Raw genomic sequence first — 22,765 nt, 5'->3', positions numbered from 1 at the left:
TAAGGAAACAGGCACACCAGGAGAATATATCCCATACCTGGCCGGGAGGGTCCCACGCCCACAGAGCCTCCCTCACTGCTAACACAGCAGTCTGCGGCGATCTATCCCCAAGGCAGCAGCGAGGCTGGGGGAGGGGCACCCGCCATTGCTGAGGGTTAAGTAGGTAAACAAAGCCGCTGGGAAGCTCGAACTGGGTGGAGCTCACAGCAGCTCAAGGAAGCCTGCCTGTCTCTGTAGACTCTACCTCTGCGGACAGAGCACAGCTGCAGTCCAATAGGGGAAAGAGCGGGGCCGTTGCTGACGTGAATGACTCTATCTGACAGCTTTGGGGAGAGCCGTGGATCTCCTAACGCGGAGGTTGAGATCTGAGAACGGACAGATTGCCTGCTCAGGTGGGTCCCTGACCCCTGAGTACCCACACTGGGAGACATCCCCCACTAGGGGCAGTCTGACACCCCACACCTCACAGGGTGGAGTCACCCCTGAGAGGAAACTTCCAAAGAAAGAATCAGACAGGTACACTCGCTGTTCAGCAATATTCTATCTTCGGCAACCTCTGCTGCTGACACCCAGGAAAACAGGATCTGGAGTGGACCTCAAGCAATCTGCAACAGACCAAATACAGTCCTTCTGACTGTCAGACGGAAAACTATCAAACAGGAAGGACACCTATACCAAAACCCCATCAGTACGTCACCATCATCAAAGACAGAGACAGATAAAACCACAAAGATGGGGAAGAAGCAGGGCAGAAAAGCTGGAAATTCAAAAAATAAGAGCGCATCTCCCCCTGCAAAGGAGCGCAGCCCATCGCCAGCAACGGATCAAAGCTGGTCAGAGAATGACTTTGACGAGATGAGAGAAGAAGGCTTCAGTCCATCAAACCTCTCAGAGCTAAAGGAGGAATTACGTACCCAGCGCAAAGAAACTAAAAATCTTGAAAAAAAAGTGGAAGAATTGACAGCTAGACTAATTAATGCAGAGAAGATCATAAACGAAATGACAGAGATGAAAACCATGACACGAGAAATACGTGACAAATGCACAAGCTTCAGTAACCGACTCGATCAACTGGAAGAAAGAGTATCAGCGATTGAGGATCAAATGAATGAAATGAAGCGAGAAGAGACACCAAAAGAAAAAAGAAGAAAAAGAAATGAACAAAGCCTGCAAGAAGTATGGGATTATGTAAAAAGACCAAATCTACGTCTGATTGGGGTGCCTGAAAGTGAGGGGGAAAATGGAACCAAGTTGGAAAACACTCTTCAGGATATCATCCAGGAGAACTTCCCCAACCTAGTAGGGCAGGCCAGCATTCAAATTCAGGAAATACAGAGAACGCCACAAAGATACTCCTCCAGAAGAGCAACTCCAAGACACATAATTGTCAGATTCACCAAAGTTGAAATGAAGGAAAAAATCTTAAGGGCAGCCAGAGAGAAAGGTCGGGTTACCCACAAGCCCATCAGACTAACAGCAGACCTCTCGTCAGAAACTCTACAAGCCAGAAGAGAGTGGGGGCCAATATTCAACGTTCTTAAAGAAAAGAATTTTCAACCCAGAATTTCATATCCAGCCAAACTAAGCTTCATCAGTGAAGGAGAAATAAAATCCTTTACAGATAAGCAAATGCTTAGAGATTTTGTCACCACCAGGCATGCCTTACAAGAGACCCTGAAGGAAGCCCTAAACATGGAAAGGAACAACCGGTACCAGCCATTGCAAAAACATGCCAAAATGTAAAGAACATCGAGGCTAGGAAGAAATTGCTTCAACTAACGAGCAAAATAACCAGTTAATATCATAATGACAGGATCAAGTTCACACATAACAATATAAACTTAAATGTCAATGGACTAAATGCTCCAATTAAAAGACACAGACTGGCAAACTGGATCAAGAGTCAAGACCCATCAGTCTGCTGTATTCAGGAGACCCATCTCACATGCAGAGACATACATAGGCTCAAAATAAAGGGATGGAGGAAGATCTACCAAGCAAATGGAGAACAAAAAAAAGCAGGGGTTGCAATCCTAGTCTCTGATAAAACAGACTTTAAACCATCAAAGATCAAAAGAGACAAAGAAGGCCATTACATAATGGTAAAGGGATCAATTCAACAGGAAGAGCTAACTCTCCTAAATATATTGCACCCAATACAGGAGCACCGAGATTCATAAAGCAAGTCCTTAGAGACCTACAAAGAGACTTAGACTCCCATACAATAATCATGGGAGACTTCAACACTCCACTGTCAACATTAGACAGATCAACGAGACAGAAAGTTAACAAGGATATCCAGGAATTGAACTCATCTCTGCACCAAGCGGACCTAATAGACATCTATAGAACTCTCCACCCCAAATCAACAGAATATACATTCTTCTCAGCACCACATCGCACTTATTCCAAAATTGACCACATAATTGGAAGTAAAGCACTCCTCAGCAAATGTACAAGAACAGAAATTATAACAAACTGTCTCTCAGACCACAGTGCAATCAAACTAGAACTCAGGACTAAGAAACTCAATCCAAACCGCTCAACTACATGGAAACTGAACAACCTGCTCCTGAATGACTACTGGGTACATAACGAAATGAAAGCAGAAATAAAGATGTTCTTTGAAACCAACGAGAACAAAGATACAACATACCAGAATCTCGGACACATTTCAAGCAGTGTGTAGAGGGAAATTTATAGCACTAAATGCCCACAAGAGAAAGCAGGAGAGATCTAAAATGGACACTCTAACATAACAATTAAAAGAACTAGAGAGGCAAGAGCAAACACATTCAAAAGCTAGCAGAAGGCAAGAAATAACTAAGATCAGAGCAGAACTGAAGGAGATAGAGACACAAAAAAACCCTCCAAAAATCAATGAATCCAGGAGTTGGTTTTTTGAAAAGATCAACAAAATGGACAGACCGCTAGCAAGACTAATAAAGAAGAAAAGAGAGAGGAATCAAATAGTCGCAATAAAAAATGATAAAGGGGATATCACCACCGACCCCACAGAAATACAAACAACCATCAGAGAATACTATAAATGCCTCTACGCAAATCAACTAGAAAATCTAGAAGAAATGGATAATTTCCTGGACTTTTACACTCTTCCAAGACTAAACCAGGAAGAAGTTGAATCCCTGAATAGACCAATAGCAGGCTCTGAAATTGAGGCAACAATTAATAGCCTACCACCAAAAAAAGTCCAGGACCAGATGGATTCACAGCTGAATTCTACCAGAGGTACAAGGAGGAGCTGGTACCATTCCTTCTGAAACTATTTCAATCAATAGAAAAAGAGGGAATCCTCCCTAACTCTTTTTATGAGGCCAACATCATCCTGATACCAAAGCCTGGCAGAGACACAACAAAAAAAGAGAATTTTAGACCAAAATCCCTGATGAACATCGATGCAAAAATCCTCAATAAAATACTGGTAAACCGGATTCAGCAGCACATCAAAAAGCTTATCCACCATGATCAAGTGGGCTTCATCCCTGGGATGCAAGGCTGGTTCAGCATTCGCAAATCAATAAACGTAATCCAGCATATAAACAGAACCAAAGACAGAACCACATGATTATCTCAATAGATGCAGAAAAGGCTTTTGACAAAATTCAACAGCCCTTTATGCTAAAAACGCTCAATAAATTCGGTATTGATGGAACGTACCTCAAAATAATAAGAGCTATTTATGACAAACACACAGCTAATATCATACTGAATGGGCAAAAACTGGAAAAATCCCTTTGAAAACTGGCACAAGACAGGGATGCCCTCTCTCACCACTCCTATTCAACATCGTGTTGGAAGTTCTGGCTAGGGCAATCAGGCAAGAGAAAGAAATCAAGGGTATCCAGTTAGGAAAAGAAGAAGTCAAATTGTCCCTGTTTGCAGATGACATGATTGTATATTTAGAAAACCCCATTGTCTCAGCCCAAAATCTCCTTAAGCTGATAAGCAACTTCAGCAAAGTCTCAGGATACAAAATTAATGTGCAAAAATCCCAAGCATTCTTATACACCAGTAACAGACAAGCAGAGAGCCAAATCAGGAATGAACTTCCATTCACAATTGCTTCAAAGGGAATAAAATACCTAGGAATCCAGCTTACAAGGGATGTAAAGGACCTCTTCAAGGAGAACTACAAACCACTGCTCAGTGAAATCAAAGAGGACACAAACAAATGGAAGAACATACCATGCTCATGGATAGGAAGAATCAATATCGTGAAAATGGCCATACTGCCCAAGGTGATTTATAGATTCAATGCCATCCCCATCAAGCTACCAATGACTTTCTTCACAGAATTGGAAAAAACGGCTTTAAAGTTCATATGGAACCAAAAAGAGCCCGCATTGCCAAGACAATCCTAAGTCAAAAGGACAAAGCTGGAGGCGTCACGCTACCTGACTTCAAACTATACTACAAGGCTACAGTCACCAAAACAGCATGGTACTGGTACCACAACAGAGATATAGACCAATGGAATAGAACAGAGTCCTCAGAAATAATACCACACATCTACAGCCATCTGATCTTTGACAAACCTGACAAAAACAAGAAATGGGGAAAGGATTCCCTATTTAATAAATGGTGCTGGGAAAATTGGCTAGCCATAAGTAGAAAGCTGAAACTGGATCCTTTCCTTACCCCTTATACAAAATTAATTCAAGATGGATCAGAGACTTAAATGTTAGACCTAATACCATAAAAACCCTAGAAGAAAATCTAGGTAGTACCATTCAGGACATAGGCATGGCAAGGACTTCATGTCTAAAACACCAAAAGCAACGGCAGCAAAAGCCAAAATTGACACATGGGATCTAATTAAACTAAAGAGCTTTTGCACAGCAAAAGAAACTACCATCAGAGTGATGAGGCAACCTACAGAATGGGAGAAAATTTTTGCAACCTACTCATCTGACAAAGGGCTAATATCCAGAATCTACAAAGAACTCAAACAAATATACAAGAAAAAAAACAAACAACCCCATCAAAAAGTGGGGAAAGGATATGAACAGACATTTCTCAAAAGAAGACATCCATACAGCCAACAGACACATGAAAAAATGCTCATCATCACTCGCCATCAGAGAAATGCAAATCAAAACCACAATGAGATACCATCTCACACCAGTTAGAATGGCAATCATTAAGAAGTCAGGAACAACAGGTGTTGGAGAGGATGTGGAGAAATAGGAACACTTTTACACTGTTGGTGGGATTGTAAACTAGTTCAACCATTATGGAAAACAGTATGGCGATTCCTCAAGGATCTAGAACTAGATGTACCATATGACCCAGCCATCCCACTACTGGGTATATACCCAAAGGATTATAAATTACTCTACTACAAAAACACATGCACACGTATGTTTATTGCGGCACTATTCACAATAGCAAAGACTTGGAATCAACCCAAATGTCCATCTGTGACAGACTGGATTAAGAAAATGTGGCACATATACACCATGGAATACTATGCAGCCATAAAAAAGGATGAGTTTGCGTCCTTTGTAGGGACATGGATGCAGCTGGAAACCATCATTCTTAGCAAACTGTCACAAGAAGAGAAAACCAAACGCCACATGTTCTCACTCATAGGTGGGAACTGAACAATGAGATCACTTGGACTCGGGAAGGGGAACATCACACACTGGGGCCTATCATGGGGAGGGGGGAGGAGGGAGGGATTGCATTGGGGAGTTATACATGATATAAACGTCATGCACATGTACCCTAGAACTTAAAGTATAATAAAAAAATAAATAAATAAATAAAAAATAAAAAATAAAAAAAAAAAAGGGATGAGTTTGTGTCCTTTGTAGGGACATGGATGCAGCTGGAAACCATCATTCTCAGCAAACTATCACAAGAACAGAAAACCAAACACCGCATGTTCTCACTCATAGGTGGGAATTGAACAATGAGATCACTTGGACACAGGAATGAGAACATCACACATCAGGACCTATTGTGGGGAGGGGACGGGGGGAGGGATAGAATTAGGAGATATACCTAATGTAAATGACGAGTTAATGGGTACAGCACACCAACATGGCACATGTATACATATGTAACAAACCTGCAAGTTATGCACATGTACCCTAGAACTTGAAGTATAATAATAAAAAAAAAATTAAAAAAAAAAAAGAGAAACAGGGTCTTCACAATGCCTGTGAAAGGGAGAGATAAGGCTCACTAGCCACAGAAAAACAGGCAGTTAATTTTTAATTGACTTCAGCTCTTTCTCTTCCTCAGTGGGAATTGGGTTTTCTTACACACAACTGAGTTTTTGCTTATACATTTTTTAATTTCTTTTAATTTCTGTTTCATTGACAGTAGTTTTCTTCTTGCTGCAAGGAGCTGCCTGTGCCACTCACACAGACTCTAAAGCTCCGTTTCATTTTGGGTTTCCATTCCTACTCTAAGGGTATGCTTGTCCTTACTTTATTTGTACACGCATGCTCCTAGAGGCTTCAGTGGTGCAGAGACCTGCACAAACCAGCTTCAGACTGAGACTGTTACCATCTGTTATTTCCTCCCCCATATGGTTCCAGGCTAGAGCTCACACTGAGGTCACCACCTCCCTCATCTTTGTTCTGTTGATCCTTCTCAGGGTGACCCTGGCTCCTAGGGCCCATTCTGCTAAGAGGGGTTCACATACGCTTGAGGGACAAGGTATCCCCTCCAGGTTAGAGAAGAACATCAAGATACATATTAAGTGCAGGTGGATGATCTGGAGGGAAAAAAAGGCATAGTATGAGTTCAAGAAATGAATTTGAACACCCTGTGTTCAGTGCACATGTGCTGTGTGATATGGGGTGGATCAATTAACAGCTTAGAACCATCGTTTAATCAGAATATGTGGTCCTTACCCTGATTTTGGAAGATAGAGGTGAAAGAGAAACAGCAAAATGCTACATTTTTTCCCATTCCTATTTATTCCCACTTCAGCACAACGGTAAAATCCAGGGCAGACTCTAAAGTCAGATTATCTAGGTTCAAGCCCTAGATCTGCCACATGTAAACTATGTGACTTTGGACAAAATTCTCAACTTCTCTGTGCCTCAATTTCTTTATCTCTAAATTGGGTATAAAAACAAATGCATCTGCTTTACATGGAACATCATAAGGATTAAATAAAATTACATTTGTAAAACAATTACATAGGACACAACATAGCCTATAACACAGTAAATGTCTAACACGTTAAGTGTTATCATTATTATCATTAGCAATGTTCTATTACTCCTTGAAATCGCCCCTTCAAAGCCTCTTTCCACTGCATTCTTAATTCTCAGTTTCATAATCTGATAGTCTCTCTTTTTTTTCTGAGACAGTCTTGCTCTGTTGCCCAGGCTAAAGTGCAGTGGCGTGATCTTGGCTCACTGCGACCTCCGCTTCCCAGGTTCAAGCAATTCTCCTGCCTCATCCTCCCAAGTAGCTGGAATTACAGGTGCCCATCACAGGCCCAGCTAATTTTTGTATTTTTAGTAGAGGTGGGGTTTCATCCCTTTGGCCAGGCTGGTCTCAAACTCCTGACTTCCAGTGATCCCCCCACCTCGGCCTCCCAAAGTGCTAGGATTACAGGCGTGAGCCACTGCACTCGGCCTTAGTCTTTTAATATATCTTAAATTTTTTTAAGATAATTTGGGAACTGAACTAGAATATTTGGAAGCAGAATAGTCCCAACTTAAAAAAAAATGGCTGAAAGGCAAGATGAAAGATTCAGATTTGATTAAAAAAAAAGAATTTTCTTTGCCAATAGAGCCACAGGAATTAGTCTGGTTAAGACTGCTTCTAAATGAAATGAGAAATGTGATGTCATTGTCCCCAAGCCCCAGCTCTCTACATCACTGTGACCTGGGATGAGGGAGAGGTGACACCTCAGCCCCAGTTCTCAAGCTTAATTCCTACACTGGCCCTCAACTACATGCTCTCTTTTGCACTCCAAAGTTGCTCTCTGAAAAAAAGTCTGAGAAACTCATTTTCATCAGTTCAAAGAGGTTTCCTGGGGCATTTCCTGGGGTTTTGGTATGTTTAACCTTCAGTGTTTGGCTCATTGTGGAATGAATCCAGGGATTAGCTGAAGAGACCTTTGCAAAAGCCCCAAACTGTGTTTAGGGTGTAACTGGTCTTGGTTGAGGAATTCCTATTGCTGATGGGACAGGGGCTTCTCACCTCTCTGCTGTTCAAGGTGAGATTAAAAATAAGGAATGAGCTTCCCATTTCCATCCAGTCCTGCTTCAGTCCCTACTGACTCAGCATTGCCATTCAGCTAATGGAGCACCTGGGAACTAAGGGATTCCAAGATGCTCCTTTGGAAAGGCTGAGAGAGGGTAAATATGGGTGAGAAGAATTTATGGGTCTCTTCTGTGAGCACTTCAGAGGGGATGGACTCTGAGTCCCAGGCGGATTGATGATCTGCTAGTCTCAGCTGTGAACTCTTAATAAGGAATTAGCAGACAGTTGAAGTTACATCGCTATGGATTTTTCTGGACCCCAGATTTACATGCCTGGCATTCTCAGGACCTGGGGAAAAGTGGAGACTGAGCAGGGAGGTCTTTGCAGAACCACTGGATGGGGCAGCAGCAAACTCAAATATACAAGTGCTTTGCTGTAAACAAATGACAAACTCAGTCACTGGAAATTGACAGCTGTCATTCTTTAGTATTGTTTCTGCCTCTTAGCTGTATAAAGAGGCAAAGAAGCTTGGTGGAAGGAGTGTAGACTTTTGAATAATGCTTCACTACTGTGTTTTTTACAGGGACAAAACTCAGTGTGGAAGAGCACTCTTGAGCACTCTCTTTAAGTCTTCTACACTGAGTTTTTTCCTTGTACAATGAAGATTAGGCTATGTTCCCCCAAAAGTGATTGTAAAGATTAGTGTAACATTCATAAAGCACATACTGGGCTCCCTTGAGCTCAGTAGAATTGACACAACATTATACAAGGTATGTGACTTACAGTCAGTTGGAAGACACACTCTGCCTATCTGAGATGCCTGCTGGAGCCACACAGAGAAACTGGCTTTCGCTTATAGACATTATTGTTTTCACAATACCTTCCCTTCCTCAAAAGAATGCACACCCTCCCATTTAGGGCAACATAGTAGAATGTGGTAATGGCAACTCTTTCACAATCACCCACGGTTTATGTTTGTTTTTAGTCCTTAGTTTGAATGGACTTTTTTGTATACAATCACAGAGCACATTCACAATTTATGAAAAGCAACAACAAACATTATTATAAGGTTGTGGTCATGTATTTTGATATTCCAGAATAGTACATTAACCCCCTCTCATATTGAGCCTTTTCCACATGATAATTGTGGTGTGGCCCAATAAACAACAACCAGCCCACTGTTCAAATGTCATGACTTAGTTCTGGCCTTCCTCAGTAAGGAATCCAGCATTCACTCCCTCTTGTTACCAGTAGCCTCTACCCAAAACAGGTTGCCCATTTTCCAACAACATAACTTTACATATTTGGAAACTCGTTAACGATAAGGAAGTCCAACTCACAATACAAATAAAGCTCACAAAGTGTTTTCCATTGCAACTTGATGAATACACAAGCATTGCTAACGTGATAATTATTTATTAATTGTGTGATTAGAACATGACAGTGATGTGAAGGAAGAGTTATTTTTTCGACTTTCTTGATGACAAACCTAACTCTTAACCTTATATAAAATTGTGAAAAATGCAATATCAACAAATGAAGTTTACGGTTTAAGTTTGGTGTAAAAGCATGTTCTGGTAGAATACTAACAGGTACAGGTAAATACTACTTAGCAAAAGTAAAAGTGCTAGTTTGCAAAATGAAAGAACTTACACAGAATGTAAATCAAAAGTTTTTCTAGGGAAAAAAAAAAGCCAATTAAACTGAATAATGTATTTAGTGCTTTAATAAGAATGGGATTATAACTAGCTTAATATGCTAAATACTAGATTATTCTCTTTATTGTGTGGTAACATGGAAATTGATCAGAAACAAGGAGCTGCCGCCTGATGAGGAACAATACTTATTAAGGTGAACGTTTCTGTTGAGATGTTTGCACTGTGGGATGAACTTTGAGTATTTCTGCAGAATCAGAAACCTGTTTGGTTCTGCCAGATTTTCTTACCTGGCTATCTTTGTTATTTTCAATATTCTTAATATGTCATGTAACATGTTCTTTCATAGTAGATATGTTTTAGAGGCACATATTGAAGTTAGAAGTTTGGAAGAACAGAATTTGTATAGAACAATTAACATATTTTTATAATAATAATTTTCAATAAAATAATTGATGAACTTATATCACATATCTGTAAAAAGTTATCACTATACACCTTGCTAATTTAATAGAATGTTTTGAATTTTATTTCCTATCCCAAAAAATCCACACATAGGAAGTTCATGAATTCAGAATCTAATTTTTCATTAAAGAAAAAAAAATGAGTTAGGCCAGGCATGGTGACTCATGCCTGTAATCCCAGCACTTTGGGAGGTTGAGGTGGGTGGTTCACTTAAGGTCAGGAGTTCGAGACCAGCCTGGCCAACATGGTGAAACCCTGTCTCTACTAAAAATACAAAAGTTAGCCAGGTGTGGTGGTGTGCACCTGGAATCCCAGGTACTCAGGGGAATGAGACAGCCAATCTCTTGAACCCGGGAGGGGGATGTTGCAGTGAGCTGAGATTATGCCACTGCACTGCAGCCTGGGTGACAGAGTGCGACTCTGTCTCAAAATAAATAAATAAATAAATAAGAGAAAAGAAAATAAAAAATGAATTAAATTTAACTATAAATGTATAGAATAAATTGTTGAAACTGGCCACTAATTAAGTACTGAAGAAAAATTTTTAAAATATAGCCTACTTGGCTAATTTTTTAAAAAATATAAAAATAATTGTCTTGAAAAGGACAAAATTTCTCTAAAATCATTTCTTTTATTCCTATTAACAGACCTTTGGGAGACAAGTTAACCTACTACAAACATTAGAAAAGCAAAAGCTAATACAAACACACATAAAAGTAGTTTAAATATAAATTATAAATTATTGCCAGGAAGTAGCACTGTCATCAGTCCAACCCGAATTAGATAAATTAACAAGCAAGATGCAAGTTCACCTGACATAATTTTAAAGGTTGACATAAATTGTATTCTTTCACTTGTGTGTCTAGACTTTTAAGATGGGGCTTTCACTATTTTACTTATAACTTTTTCATTTAACTATAATTGCAGAATGCAAAATTTCATAAGTCTAATATAAAATCTAAGTCCTCTATGTTAATCGCCCATATGCATACTTTCAAAGAACAATGTGTGCAATTTTGGGGAGTATTTTAATTATTTTCTATGTTTTCTTATACTGGCTATACTTATTGAAAGCTTTTTATGTCTTTTAAATATAACAGTAAAAGTGAGGCTCAAATTTTTTTGCAACTCTGTAGTGCTTAATTATGATAAGCATTTTTTCATATGTTTGCTGGACACTCATATATCTTCTTTTGGGAAATGCCTGTTCATATTTTTTGCCCATTTTTAATGGAGTTTTTGGGTTTATGCTTGTTCAATTGTTAAGTTTCTTATACATTCTGGATGTTAGACTTTTGTCAGATGCATTGTTTGCAAATATTTTCTCCCAGGATCTTTGTTTGCACTATCAACAGTTTCTTTTACTGTGAATAATCTATTTAACATAATTAGGTCCTACTTGTCAATTTTGGGTTTTGTTGCAATTGTTTTTGAGGACTTAGTCATAAATTCTTTCCCAAGGCCCATGTCCAGATGCTGTTTTCTATGTACTCTGTTAGGATTCTTGTAGTTTGAGGTCTCACATTTAAATTTTTAATTAATCTTGACTTAATTTTTGTATATAGTACACTGTAGGGTTCCAGTTTCATTCTTCTGCATATGGCTGGCCAGTTTATCCCAGCACCACTTATTAAATAGGGAGTCCTTTCCTCGTTGCTTATTTTTGTCAACTTTGTTGAAGATCAGATGACTGTAGATATGTGGCATGGTTTCTGATTTCTCTATTCTATTCTATTCATCTATGTGTCTGTTTTTGTACCAGTACTATACTGGTTTTGTTACTGTAGCCTTATAGTATAGTTTGAAGTAAAATAATGTGATGTCTCCAGGTTTGTTCTTTCTCTTTAGGATTGATTTGACTATTCAGACTTTTTTTTTAGTGCCACATGAATTTCAGAAGAGTTTTTTCTAATTCTGTGAAAAATTAAATTAGTAATTTGATAGAAATGTCATCGAATATGTACATTGCTTTGGTCAGTATGACCATTTTAACAATATTGATTCTTTCAATTCATGAGCATGGAATGTTTTTCAATTTGTTTGTATCATCTGTGCTTTCTTTCAGCAGTGTTTGTAGTTATTTATTTATTTTTTTTCTCACTCTGTCACCCACGTTGGAGTGCAGTGGCATGATCTCTGCTCACAGCAAGCTCTGCCTCCTGGGTTCACACCATTCTCCTGCCTCAGCCTCCCAAGCAGCTGGGACTATGGGCACCCGCCACCACACCCAGCTAATTTTGTTTTTGTATTTTTAGTAGAGATGGGGTTTCACCATGTTAACCAGGATGGTCTCGATCTCCTGACCTCATGATCTGCCCACCTCAGCGTCACAAAGTGCTGGGATTACAGGTGTGAGCCACCATGCCCAGATTTTTAGTTCTTCTTTTAAAGATCTTTCAACTCCTTCATTGGTTATATTTCTAGGTATGTGTGTGTGTGCATGTGTGGCTAATATAAATGGGGTTGTGTTCTTGCTTTGGCCCTCAGCTTGGACATTATTGGTATGTAAAAATGCTACTGATTTTTGCACATTAATTTTGTATTCTGAAACTTTAAGATGTTATTTATCAGTTCCAGGATTCTTTTGGTGTAGTCTTTGGGGTTTTCTAGATTTAAAAAAAAAAAAAAAAAACATGTCATCATCAAGGAGAGATAGTTTGACTGTTTTTTTTTTTCTCTCTCTCTCTTTGGATGCCTTTATTTTTTTCTCTTGCTGAATTGCTCTGGCTAAGACTTCCAGTACTATGTTGAATAGAAGCGGTTAGAGTAGCATTCTTCTTCTTGCTCTAGATCCCCAGGAAAATGTTTCCAGCTTTTTTCTGTTCTGCATGATGTCGGCTGTGGGTTTGTCTTAGATGGCTCTGTCATTCTGAGGCATATTCCTTCAGTGCCTAGTTTCTTGATGGTTTTTGTCATGGAGAAATGTTGGGTTTTGTCAAAAGCTATTTCTGTATCTATTGAGATGATTATACAATTTTTGCTTTTAATTCCACTTATGTGGTGAATCACATATGATTGATTTGCATATGCTGAAGCAAACTTGCATCCCAGGAATTAAGTGTACTTGATCATGGTGAATGAAATTCTTGATGTAGTACTGGTTTTCATTTGCTAATATTTTGTTGAGGATTTTTGCATCTATGTTAATCAGGGATATAGGCCCACATTTTTTTTGTTGTTGTATCTTTGCCAGGTTTTGGTATCAGGGAAATGTGGCTTCATAGAATTAGTTAGAAAGGAGTATTTTCTCCTTGAGTTTTTGGAATAGTTCCAGTTGAATAAATATCAGCTCTTCATTGTACGTCTGGTAGAATTTGGCTATAAATCCATCTGGCCTGGGCTTTTCTTGCTTGGTAGGGTTTTTTTTTAAATCACTGATTTAATTTTGCAACTTGACATTGGTTGGTTCAGTGTTTCAACTACTTCCTGATTCAATCTTGAGAGATTGTGTGTTTCCAGGAAACTTATCCATTTCCTTGAGATTTTCTAGTTTGTGTGTGTGGAGGTGTTCATAAGAGTCTCTGAGGATCTTTTGTATTTCTATGGGATTGGTTATAATGTCACTTTTGTTTCTGGTTATGTTTATTTGAATCTCTCTTTTTTTCTTTTTAAATCTAGCTAGCAGTCTATTATCCTTCCAAATAACCAAATTTTGATTTTGTTGATTCTTTGTAAGCCTCACATTATTCTTCTGAACACAGAAGCTACCTCTATTGTCATTGATATATGACATAAATTGTATATTCAGTATTTGGCCTAGATACAAGTTGCAGGTATCTGGATTAACATAAGGGCAAATGGGACAGAGGGGTGAGTAGGACTAAAATCCCAGGGGCTACTGAAATAGAATAACAAATATCCAAAGAATGGTTAGCTGTGGAAAGTCTAGAAAAGAAGATGTTAGGAACTTGTTCATTGATTCTTACAATTTGTAGAATACCATATGAGATTCTGAGGATGAGAAGATAAAGTAAGTCACAGTTCCCCTATGGATAGAGTCTCTAGTATAAGAAATTGGGAATCTGCACAAAAGGAAGATACATAGGATAAGATCATTTGTGTGTTGTAAAGTTACCTACTGATTTTTAGATAATTACTATCTTTTAGTCTAAACCAGAACTTGTAATTTCATTCATGAGCTAAGAATGGGACTGAAAATTTGCAATCTTCCTGACCAGAAAGAGTAATTGGCACCTAGGGCAGTAAATGTGAACTTGTGGGAAGCAAAACTGAGCCTAAACTGTTTTCTACTCCCATAAACCACAAAAATGCGGGAGGATTTTAAATGACAAACTGATGAGCTCAGGTTTAAACATAATGGGTCTGAGGTGAGAGTGACAGCAGTAATTAGTAAAGATACTAACATATTATTGTGAAGTATGTTCTTATACCTAACTGGTTGAGGGATTTTTTTTTTTTTTTATTGTGAAGGGATGCTAAATTTTATCAAATGCTTTCTCTGAATCTGTTGAGATGATCATGTCATTTCTGTCCTTAATTCTGTTTATGTGATGAATCACCTTTATCATTTTGTGTATGTCGAAACATCATTGCATCCCAGGAATAGAATCTACTTGGTCATGATGTTTTATCTTTTTGATGTGCTGTTGGATTCATTTTGCTATTATTTAGGTGAGGATTTTTGTGTCTATGTTCATCAGAGATATTTACCTCAAAATAATAAAGGCTATATATGAAAAACCCATAACCAACATTATACTGGACAGAGAAAATTTGAAAGCATTCCCTGTAAGACCTGAAACAAGACAATTATGCCAATTTTTACTACTCCTATTCAATATAGTACTGGAAGTCATAGTCAGAAAAATCAGTCAGGTGAAAGAAATAAAAGGTGTCCAAATCAGAAAGGAAGAAGTTAAATTATCTCGGTATGCTAGCAACACGATTTTATATATAGAAAACCCCAAAATCCTGTCAAAACTCTAGATTTAATAAATGAATTCACTAAAGTTTCAAGATACAAACCCGCATACAATAATCAGTAGCATTTCTATATACCAATAACAATAAAGCAGAGAACCAAATCAAGAAGGCAATCTCACAATAACTACCAAAAAATGTGCCTAGGAATACATTTAACCAAGGAGGTTAAATATCTCTACAAGAAGAACTACAAAGTACTGATGAACGAAATTGTAGATGACACAAACAAATGAAAAAATAACCCATGGTCATGGATCAGAAGAATTAATGTTATTAGAATTGATGGATACACTAAAAGCCCATACTTCACCACTATGCAATATGTTGTAATAAAACTGCCCTTGTACCCTTTAAATTTATACAAATAAAAAAGACACTAACATAGCAGCTAATATTAGAATAGCATTTTACAATCTACAAAGCACATTTATCCACATTTCTTAATCCTAGTCCTGATCCTATGAGCTGAGGAAGATCACATATAAAAACTAAAGTATAGCATAACCAGCAGAAAGTTTATATAGCCATAGAAATAAATAAACATTTCTGGGGAGGAGGGTAGAAAAATAATAGCAGATGATTGAGCCAGAGATAGAGGGTGAAAGGAGGAATGATGACTGTATAGACATCAGATTCTTTATCATTGGGGTTTCTTGGGATATTTGTCTTTCATGAGAGCCATTCATGTGTATTAGGGAAAATCATGGGTTTCAACACTTACCAGGATGAAAGGAGTGTGTACTTCTAAATTACCTCAACTCTGGCTGGGCGCGGTGGCTCACTCCTGTAATCCCAGCACTTTGGGAGGCCAAGACGGGCGGATCACAAGGTCAGGAGATCAAGACCATCCTGGCTAACATGGTGAAACCCCGTCTCTACTAAAAATACAGAAAATTAGCCTGGCGCGGTGGTGGGCACCTGTAGTCCCAGCTACTCGGGAGGCTGACGCAGGAGAATGGCGTGAACCCTGGAGGCGGAGCTTGTAGTGAGCCGAGATCACGCCACTAATCTCCACCCTGGGCAACAAAGCGAGATTCCATCTCAAAAAAAAAAAAAAAAAAAATTATCTCAACTCTGTATCGATTTATTTATTATTCCTTTCATAAACTTAAAAAATATTATCTCTTGGTCAATCCATGTTCTCAGCAACATGGAAATAACCAGAAGAGAATAACAGAATACGAGAAAATCTCCTGGTATCTGTGGCCAGTTTTGCAAGTTGGCACAGAAAGCAGAACTCTCATACAGTCAAATGTGTCTTAATTTTAAGTAACTAGATTTCACACCGAAGTAGACAGTATAATAGTGGTTACCAGACTGGGGAGTGGACAGGAAAAGCAAAGATATTAGTCAGTGTTCAAAGTTTCAGTTAGTCTAGAGGAATACATTCTAGTGATCTATTGCACATCATGGTGATTATAGTTAATAATAATGCATTGAATACTTCAAAATTTCTAAAAGAATAGATGTTAAATGCTCTTACCATAAAGAAATCATAAGTATATTAGGTGATGAATAAGTTAATTAGCCTGATTTAGTCATACAATTTATGTTTGTCAATTAAAAATTTAAAAATAACTGAAATGTAAATTAATTAAAACTTTAAAACACAACTAGAGTTTATAGCAACCGTAAAAGTAGGCTCTGATCTTCCCAGATTTTTTTCCCTTCATTTGGAGTCTATTTTCATAAGCATGAGGCTGTGTTTAATGAGAATATCACTGAACTGGGGGTTAGCAGATTGTATTCTAGCTCCATATTAATAACTTCCTTGCTGTGTGTCTTGGGAAAGTTATTTGTACTTTTTGATCTTCAGTTTCCTCTTCTGAGAATGAGATTTGGATAGCTTCAGTTGCATAGGATCTGGCCCCTAGCCCTGCCCATTCCTCATGTCCTGTCCCCTCCCTGGATCACTCTGCTGCAGCCACTAGGGCCTTATTTCTATCCTCAATTCATGTCAAGCTCTTTTCAGTCCTAGAGTATTTTCATTTGCTGTCCTCTCTGCCATTGTCCTTCAGGTCAGTTTTAATCCATCATCTCATTCAACTTTATTTTTTTCATTTGTTATATTAATATTTTTAAGCAATGAACTAATTTCTTTGTTTTATTGCTTATCACTCTCCCAAGAATACAAAATCCATGGAAGAAGGCAGAGATTCCTCATAATCCCAAATGCTTAGAACAATATCTAAAATATAGAAGGTCATCAATAAATAGTTTCCAAATGAATAGATGATTTTCTTTTTTATAATTTAATTTTGTTTTTAAGTTCTGGGGTGCACGTGCAGGTTTGTTACTTTGGTAAACTTGTGTCATGGGGGTTTGTTGTACAGATTATTTCCTCACCTAGATATTAAGCCTAGTATCCATTAGTTATTTTTCCTAATCCTCTCCTTTCTCTCATCCTCTACCCTCTGATAGGCCCCAGCGTGTGTTGTTCCCTCTGTGTGTCCATGTCTTCTCATCATTTCGCTTCCACTTATAAGTAAGAACACACAGTATTTGGTTTTCTGTTACTGTGTTAGTTTGCTAAGGATAATGCCCTCCAGCTCCACCCATGTTCCTGCAAAGGACATGATCTCATTGTTTATTATGGCTACATAGTATTCCGTGCTGTATATGCACCACATTTTTTTATCCAGTGTAACATTGGTGGGCATTTGGGTTGATTCCATGTCTTTACTATTGTAAATATTGATGCAATGAACATATGCATGCATATGTCTTTATAATAGAACCATTTATATTCCTTTTTATATACCCAGTAATGGAATTGCTGGGTCAAATGGTATTTCTGTCTTTAGGTCTTTGAGGAATTGCCACACTGTCTTCTACAATGGCTGAACTAATTTACACTACCACTCTCAGTGTATAAGTGTTCCTTTTTCTCCATAACCTCACCAGCATCTGGGTTTTTTTTTTTTTTTCATGTTTTAGTAATAGCCAAAGAATGGATGATTTTCAAAATAGGATTTATTGGAGAAACTTTATTGTTCAAGTAGAATCTTACCTAAGTGCTTGATACACAAGCAAAACTAGATAATATCAGGTCTGCTGTGATTGTGGAAAAATAAGACAAGAAACTTCCTTCATATAAGCCTTGAGATGCACCTTAAAGCAATCTCTCAGAATCCAGCTCTTTAGGATTGCCTTGGAAACCACTGGGATAGATCAACTCTACATTTCATAACAGTTTATGATTATGCTTCTAAGTTCCTTCTTTGATCTCAACACATAGTATTTTCTCAGTACCAATGCTTACAAAATTTGGATGCATTTTTCCATGGATGTGTTACTATATTGTAGTGTTCCCATCCTCATTCCCTCTCCTTGCTGTAAAATTGTGGCTTGCAATCAAGGAACTGCAGTATATAGAACAGAGTTCCACAGGTCCTCTAACTAGTGTGGTTACATTTGTACTTTAGTTTCTAAATGAGCTGGCTTGAAGTCTAATCTGTGTACTGTGGGAAGTCCAGCTCTTTACTCAAATCTCCAACTGTTTTCAGGGGTTATGTTCTCCCAGTACTACCTCTGTAGCTCACTTTCTCAATGTGTCTTGGGGCCTAGAAGCTACTCTCCTCTCCCAGCACCAAAGCCAGCAACCCTACCATTCATTTATCAATATGCTAATTCACTCATTCTCTTTATAGCACTGCTGATATAACATTATTTTAGCAGGCTTGTACTTAAGGCTCTTCAATTTTTCATATTGTGTGTGTATAGGGAGGAAACATTTAAAGGGAATTATAGTGAAACATAAAAGGAAGATAATTTGAATCAAATGTTATCATTAATGTCCTAAATATCCATCTGATAATCCTCTCAGTGAGAAATTTCTCACTGATCTTTTCACTTTTATTCTCTCTTCCTCAGTGTTTCTGTTTTACTTAACACACTCACTTATAATAGCTGTGCATGTCAATTTCCAAATTTTTATTTCTTTCTCAATTTAGAGTAATTTCACTCTCTATTTTCATCTCCTTCTTCCTGATCATATTCTGTACAGCCCCCTATTTCACAAGCAAGGAAGTCATCAAGGATTTTTTTTATACATAGGACCATCATTTTCATACAGATCATGCCACATTCTTGGCACATGACAGCAACTTCAGGTAGTTCTTGCTTTAAATAGCATTTGTCATTTCACTCTTTCTACATTTCTGTACACTATAAGCTTATCCTAGTTATTCCATTGCCCAGTAAAACATCATCCTGTACCCTTAGTAGAAAACAAAAGTATAACCTTATCTCTGATCCGCTTGGTCTTCACTCCGTAAACCATGGGGTTAAGTGCAGGTGGGATAACAATGTAGAGATTGGCAAACATGATGTGGGAGGTGTGAGAGACATTGTGTCCAAAGTGATGGGCAAGGATGGAGAAAAAGGCAGGCGTATAAAACATGAGGATGACACAGACAAGAGAACCGTAAGTGCCGAGGACTTTCTGGCGGGCATCTTGGGAGCGAAGGCGAAAGACAGCACAGAGGATAAGGGCATAGGAAACAGCAATGAGAATCACATCTGAGATGACCATCATAATGGGAACACAAAAGCCATACCAGATGTTGATGGAGATATCAGCACAGGAGAGCCAGACAACGCCTATATGCTCACAGTATATGTGGGGTATGATGCGTGTCCTGCAGAAAGGCAGGCGCGTCAGCAAGAATACGTCTGGCAGGATGATGCAGAAGCTTCGAAAGGAGATGTCCATAGCAATCTTGATGATGGTCTTGGGAGTCAAGATGGTGGTATATCTCAAGGGACAACAGATAGCTACATAGCGATCAAATGCCATGGCCATCAGAATGGCTGAATCCAGGACAAAGCTGTAGTGAAGGAAGAACATTTGTGTAAGGCATCCTGGGAATGTGATTTCACGAGCCCCCAGCCAAAGATATTGAGTGTTTTAGGCACACCAGCTGTGGACAAGGTGAGGTCAGTCATGGCCAGCAAGGAGAGAAAGAAGAACATGGGTTCATGAAGAGTATGCTCCACCGCAATGAGGTAGAGAAGGATGCAGTTTCCCACAACAGCTACAATACAGATGATACAGAAGGGAATTCCAATCCACACGTGGAATTGCTCCAGGCCTGGGATCCCTACCAGAATGAAGGGCCCTGGATTATAACTGCTCAGGCTGGAAATGATCATGGCAGATGCAGATGGCATAAATCTCAGCTCCTAAAGACAGAGGGTGAATAAGGATAGTTAGAGAAACTTGAGTAACTCTCAAACCTTCAACTAATTATCATGGCCTCCTGAAGATAAAGTGACCATATAATTTGTCATCCAAAATAGAACCTGTTTGAAATCAACAAAGGTTAAAATTAGTAATAATGGTAGCAACATGCATAAACCAAGATTGTTCCAGATACAAGTAGATACATTATTAGTCTACCTGAAGAGAATCTTTTCTTTCTTCTGACCTCCCCCCCCAAGTAGTTTACACAGCTACTCCAGGAAGCCTTCCAGACTGGTTACACTCTTCATTGTACACTGTTCTCCCATACAAGTTAACAAAGTACAGAATACACTTTTTCATGGTGGATTATAGCTTATATGACCTTATGGACATCATTATTTAGGATCTGCTTGCTCTGTTATTGCCCTCAAGACAACTGTTTGCTTCTCTTAAAGCTACCTGATGACTGTGGCTCTTAGATTTGTAAGATCAACACCCCTTTATTGCCATCTAAAAACCTAATTCAGTTCAGCAAACACCAGATGAGTTCCTACACTATGCTGGATAACATGTGTAAGCCAAATTTAAATTAGAAAAGTCCCTTATAGCTGAGGCTCACTAGCCTTTCTCCTCAAAAAAAAAAAAAAAGTCAGTAGTTTTCCAACACTTTATATACTACACAAGTGTATAATATTCTAATAGTGTGGACTTAGTGACACTATCAGTCAGGGTTTCTGTCCAAAAGAAAGACTGCGTTTTTGTGAACATACATCTATTAGAGAGACACATTGACCCAAGCAAGACACATACTCTCTCAAACACAGACCCTTAATATTTACATTCTCAGGCATATCCGGACCTACACTTATATTTTGTCATATCATTTTGCCGCCATATATTTACCCATACATAATCTACACAATTATAAGCCCCTTCCCCTCCCGTCTTCCCCCCACACATGTGCTGAGAATATAAACAAAACGTTTCATAATTAGATTTTGTCATTGTCACAGGCTTTGTAAATTCCTAAAACCTCTCCACTGGTCCTATACCTTCTTCCTTCCCTAGTAATGCCTCTACCCACCCCTCATCAAACATCCCATTTCATTTACATAGAAAGATATTTTTTATGCGTATAGATACTCCTTATGCTTATAGATTCTCCTTTTGTGAGTAGAAAGACACTATATGTGTAAGTGCTACAGGTAATGAACCATACAGCAAGGCCAGGGGCTTCCAGAATCAGGACTAAAATGAGACTTGTGGTAGCCATATTGTCATATTCCTCACCTGAGAAGGCCAAGAATCATGTTTAAACTTATTCCTACTCCTGTATTTTATGTCCTTCTTGGGCCCAGCTCATAATGCTTTCCATTCCTCAGATCAGAACTTATTTTCTTCACTCTTCTTTAGGTAAAAAGAGACACATGATGCTTTCTCTTTATTTCTTACCCTTCCTTATCTATAGGTAAAAACACCTTTCTCACAACAACTCAAACCCTCCTCTACGGTGTCTCCACATTCTAGATTCTGAGAACACAGTCCAGACTTCAGAGGGTGAGTCACAGCTCAGCCCCCCATCTACTGAGGATTCAAGGCTTTCCTGCTCAGTTCACCTTCATCTTGATTCTCTTATCCACTGGGGCCATAGAATTCACCTGTTGCTAACACTAGAAACCTAACTAGGTTGTTCGGCCTTCATGTTGAAAACTCCTCTTCTATGCTGTTCGCATACTCAAACATCATGTGAAAACTCCTCTTCTATGCTACTCACATACTCAAACAACATGTGGCATCCGCATACTGAAACTATATGTTAATACTTTGAATCACAGCTCTCCCATCTTGTCTGAGGTCATCCTTTACTCATACATACGTGAGGAAAGGTTTTCTTGAGTTTTTGTATTTCCATGAACTCAAATACAACAGATGTTCATGAAGTCATCCAAAAGCATTCACAAACACACATGGGTGCACAGACAGTTAACTCTCAGGGTTCTCATTTAACAATCAGACAAATCCACAACGTGGAAAAATCTACAACAGTCTATTTTCTTTTTTCAAGTCAATGCCATTAAAGGGGAAAGGGGAATATTAGTTAAGGAAAATCCATTTCCAGATTAAAGTACATTTAAGAGAAAAACAAATAAATGCAGTGTGGTTATTTATTTATTTACTTGAGACAGAGTCTCACTCTGTCACCCAGGCTGGAGTGCTGTGGCACGATCTCAGCTCACTGCAACCTCTGCCTCCCCGGTTCAAGCAATTCTCCTGCCTCAGCTTCCCGAGTTGCTGGGATTACATGCGCCCGCCACCACCC

General features: G+C 38.7%; 2 protein-coding genes across 2 annotated transcripts in view; both read right to left on the bottom strand.

The window, feature by feature from the left end:
* UBQLNL (ubiquilin like) overlaps nucleotides 1-22,765 on the bottom strand; it is a 114,163-nt gene that overhangs the window by 18,227 nt on the left and 73,171 nt on the right.
* LOC117081702 (olfactory receptor 52H1-like) lies at nucleotides 19,301-20,509 on the bottom strand. Its single transcript, XM_033207976.1, is given in 2 exon segments — nucleotides 19,301-20,156; nucleotides 20,159-20,509. Coding segments are annotated over 2 exon segments (963 nt in total). The 5' UTR covers nucleotides 20,433-20,509; the 3' UTR covers nucleotides 19,301-19,467.

This window comes from Trachypithecus francoisi, unplaced genomic scaffold (genome assembly GCF_009764315.1).
Source record: "Trachypithecus francoisi isolate TF-2019V2 unplaced genomic scaffold, Tfra_2.0 Lachesis_group8, whole genome shotgun sequence".
NCBI classification, from domain to species: domain Eukaryota; kingdom Metazoa; phylum Chordata; class Mammalia; order Primates; family Cercopithecidae; genus Trachypithecus; species Trachypithecus francoisi.
The sequence above is the reverse complement of the archived record's forward strand: the minus strand, read 5'-3'. Positions and strand labels throughout refer to the sequence as shown.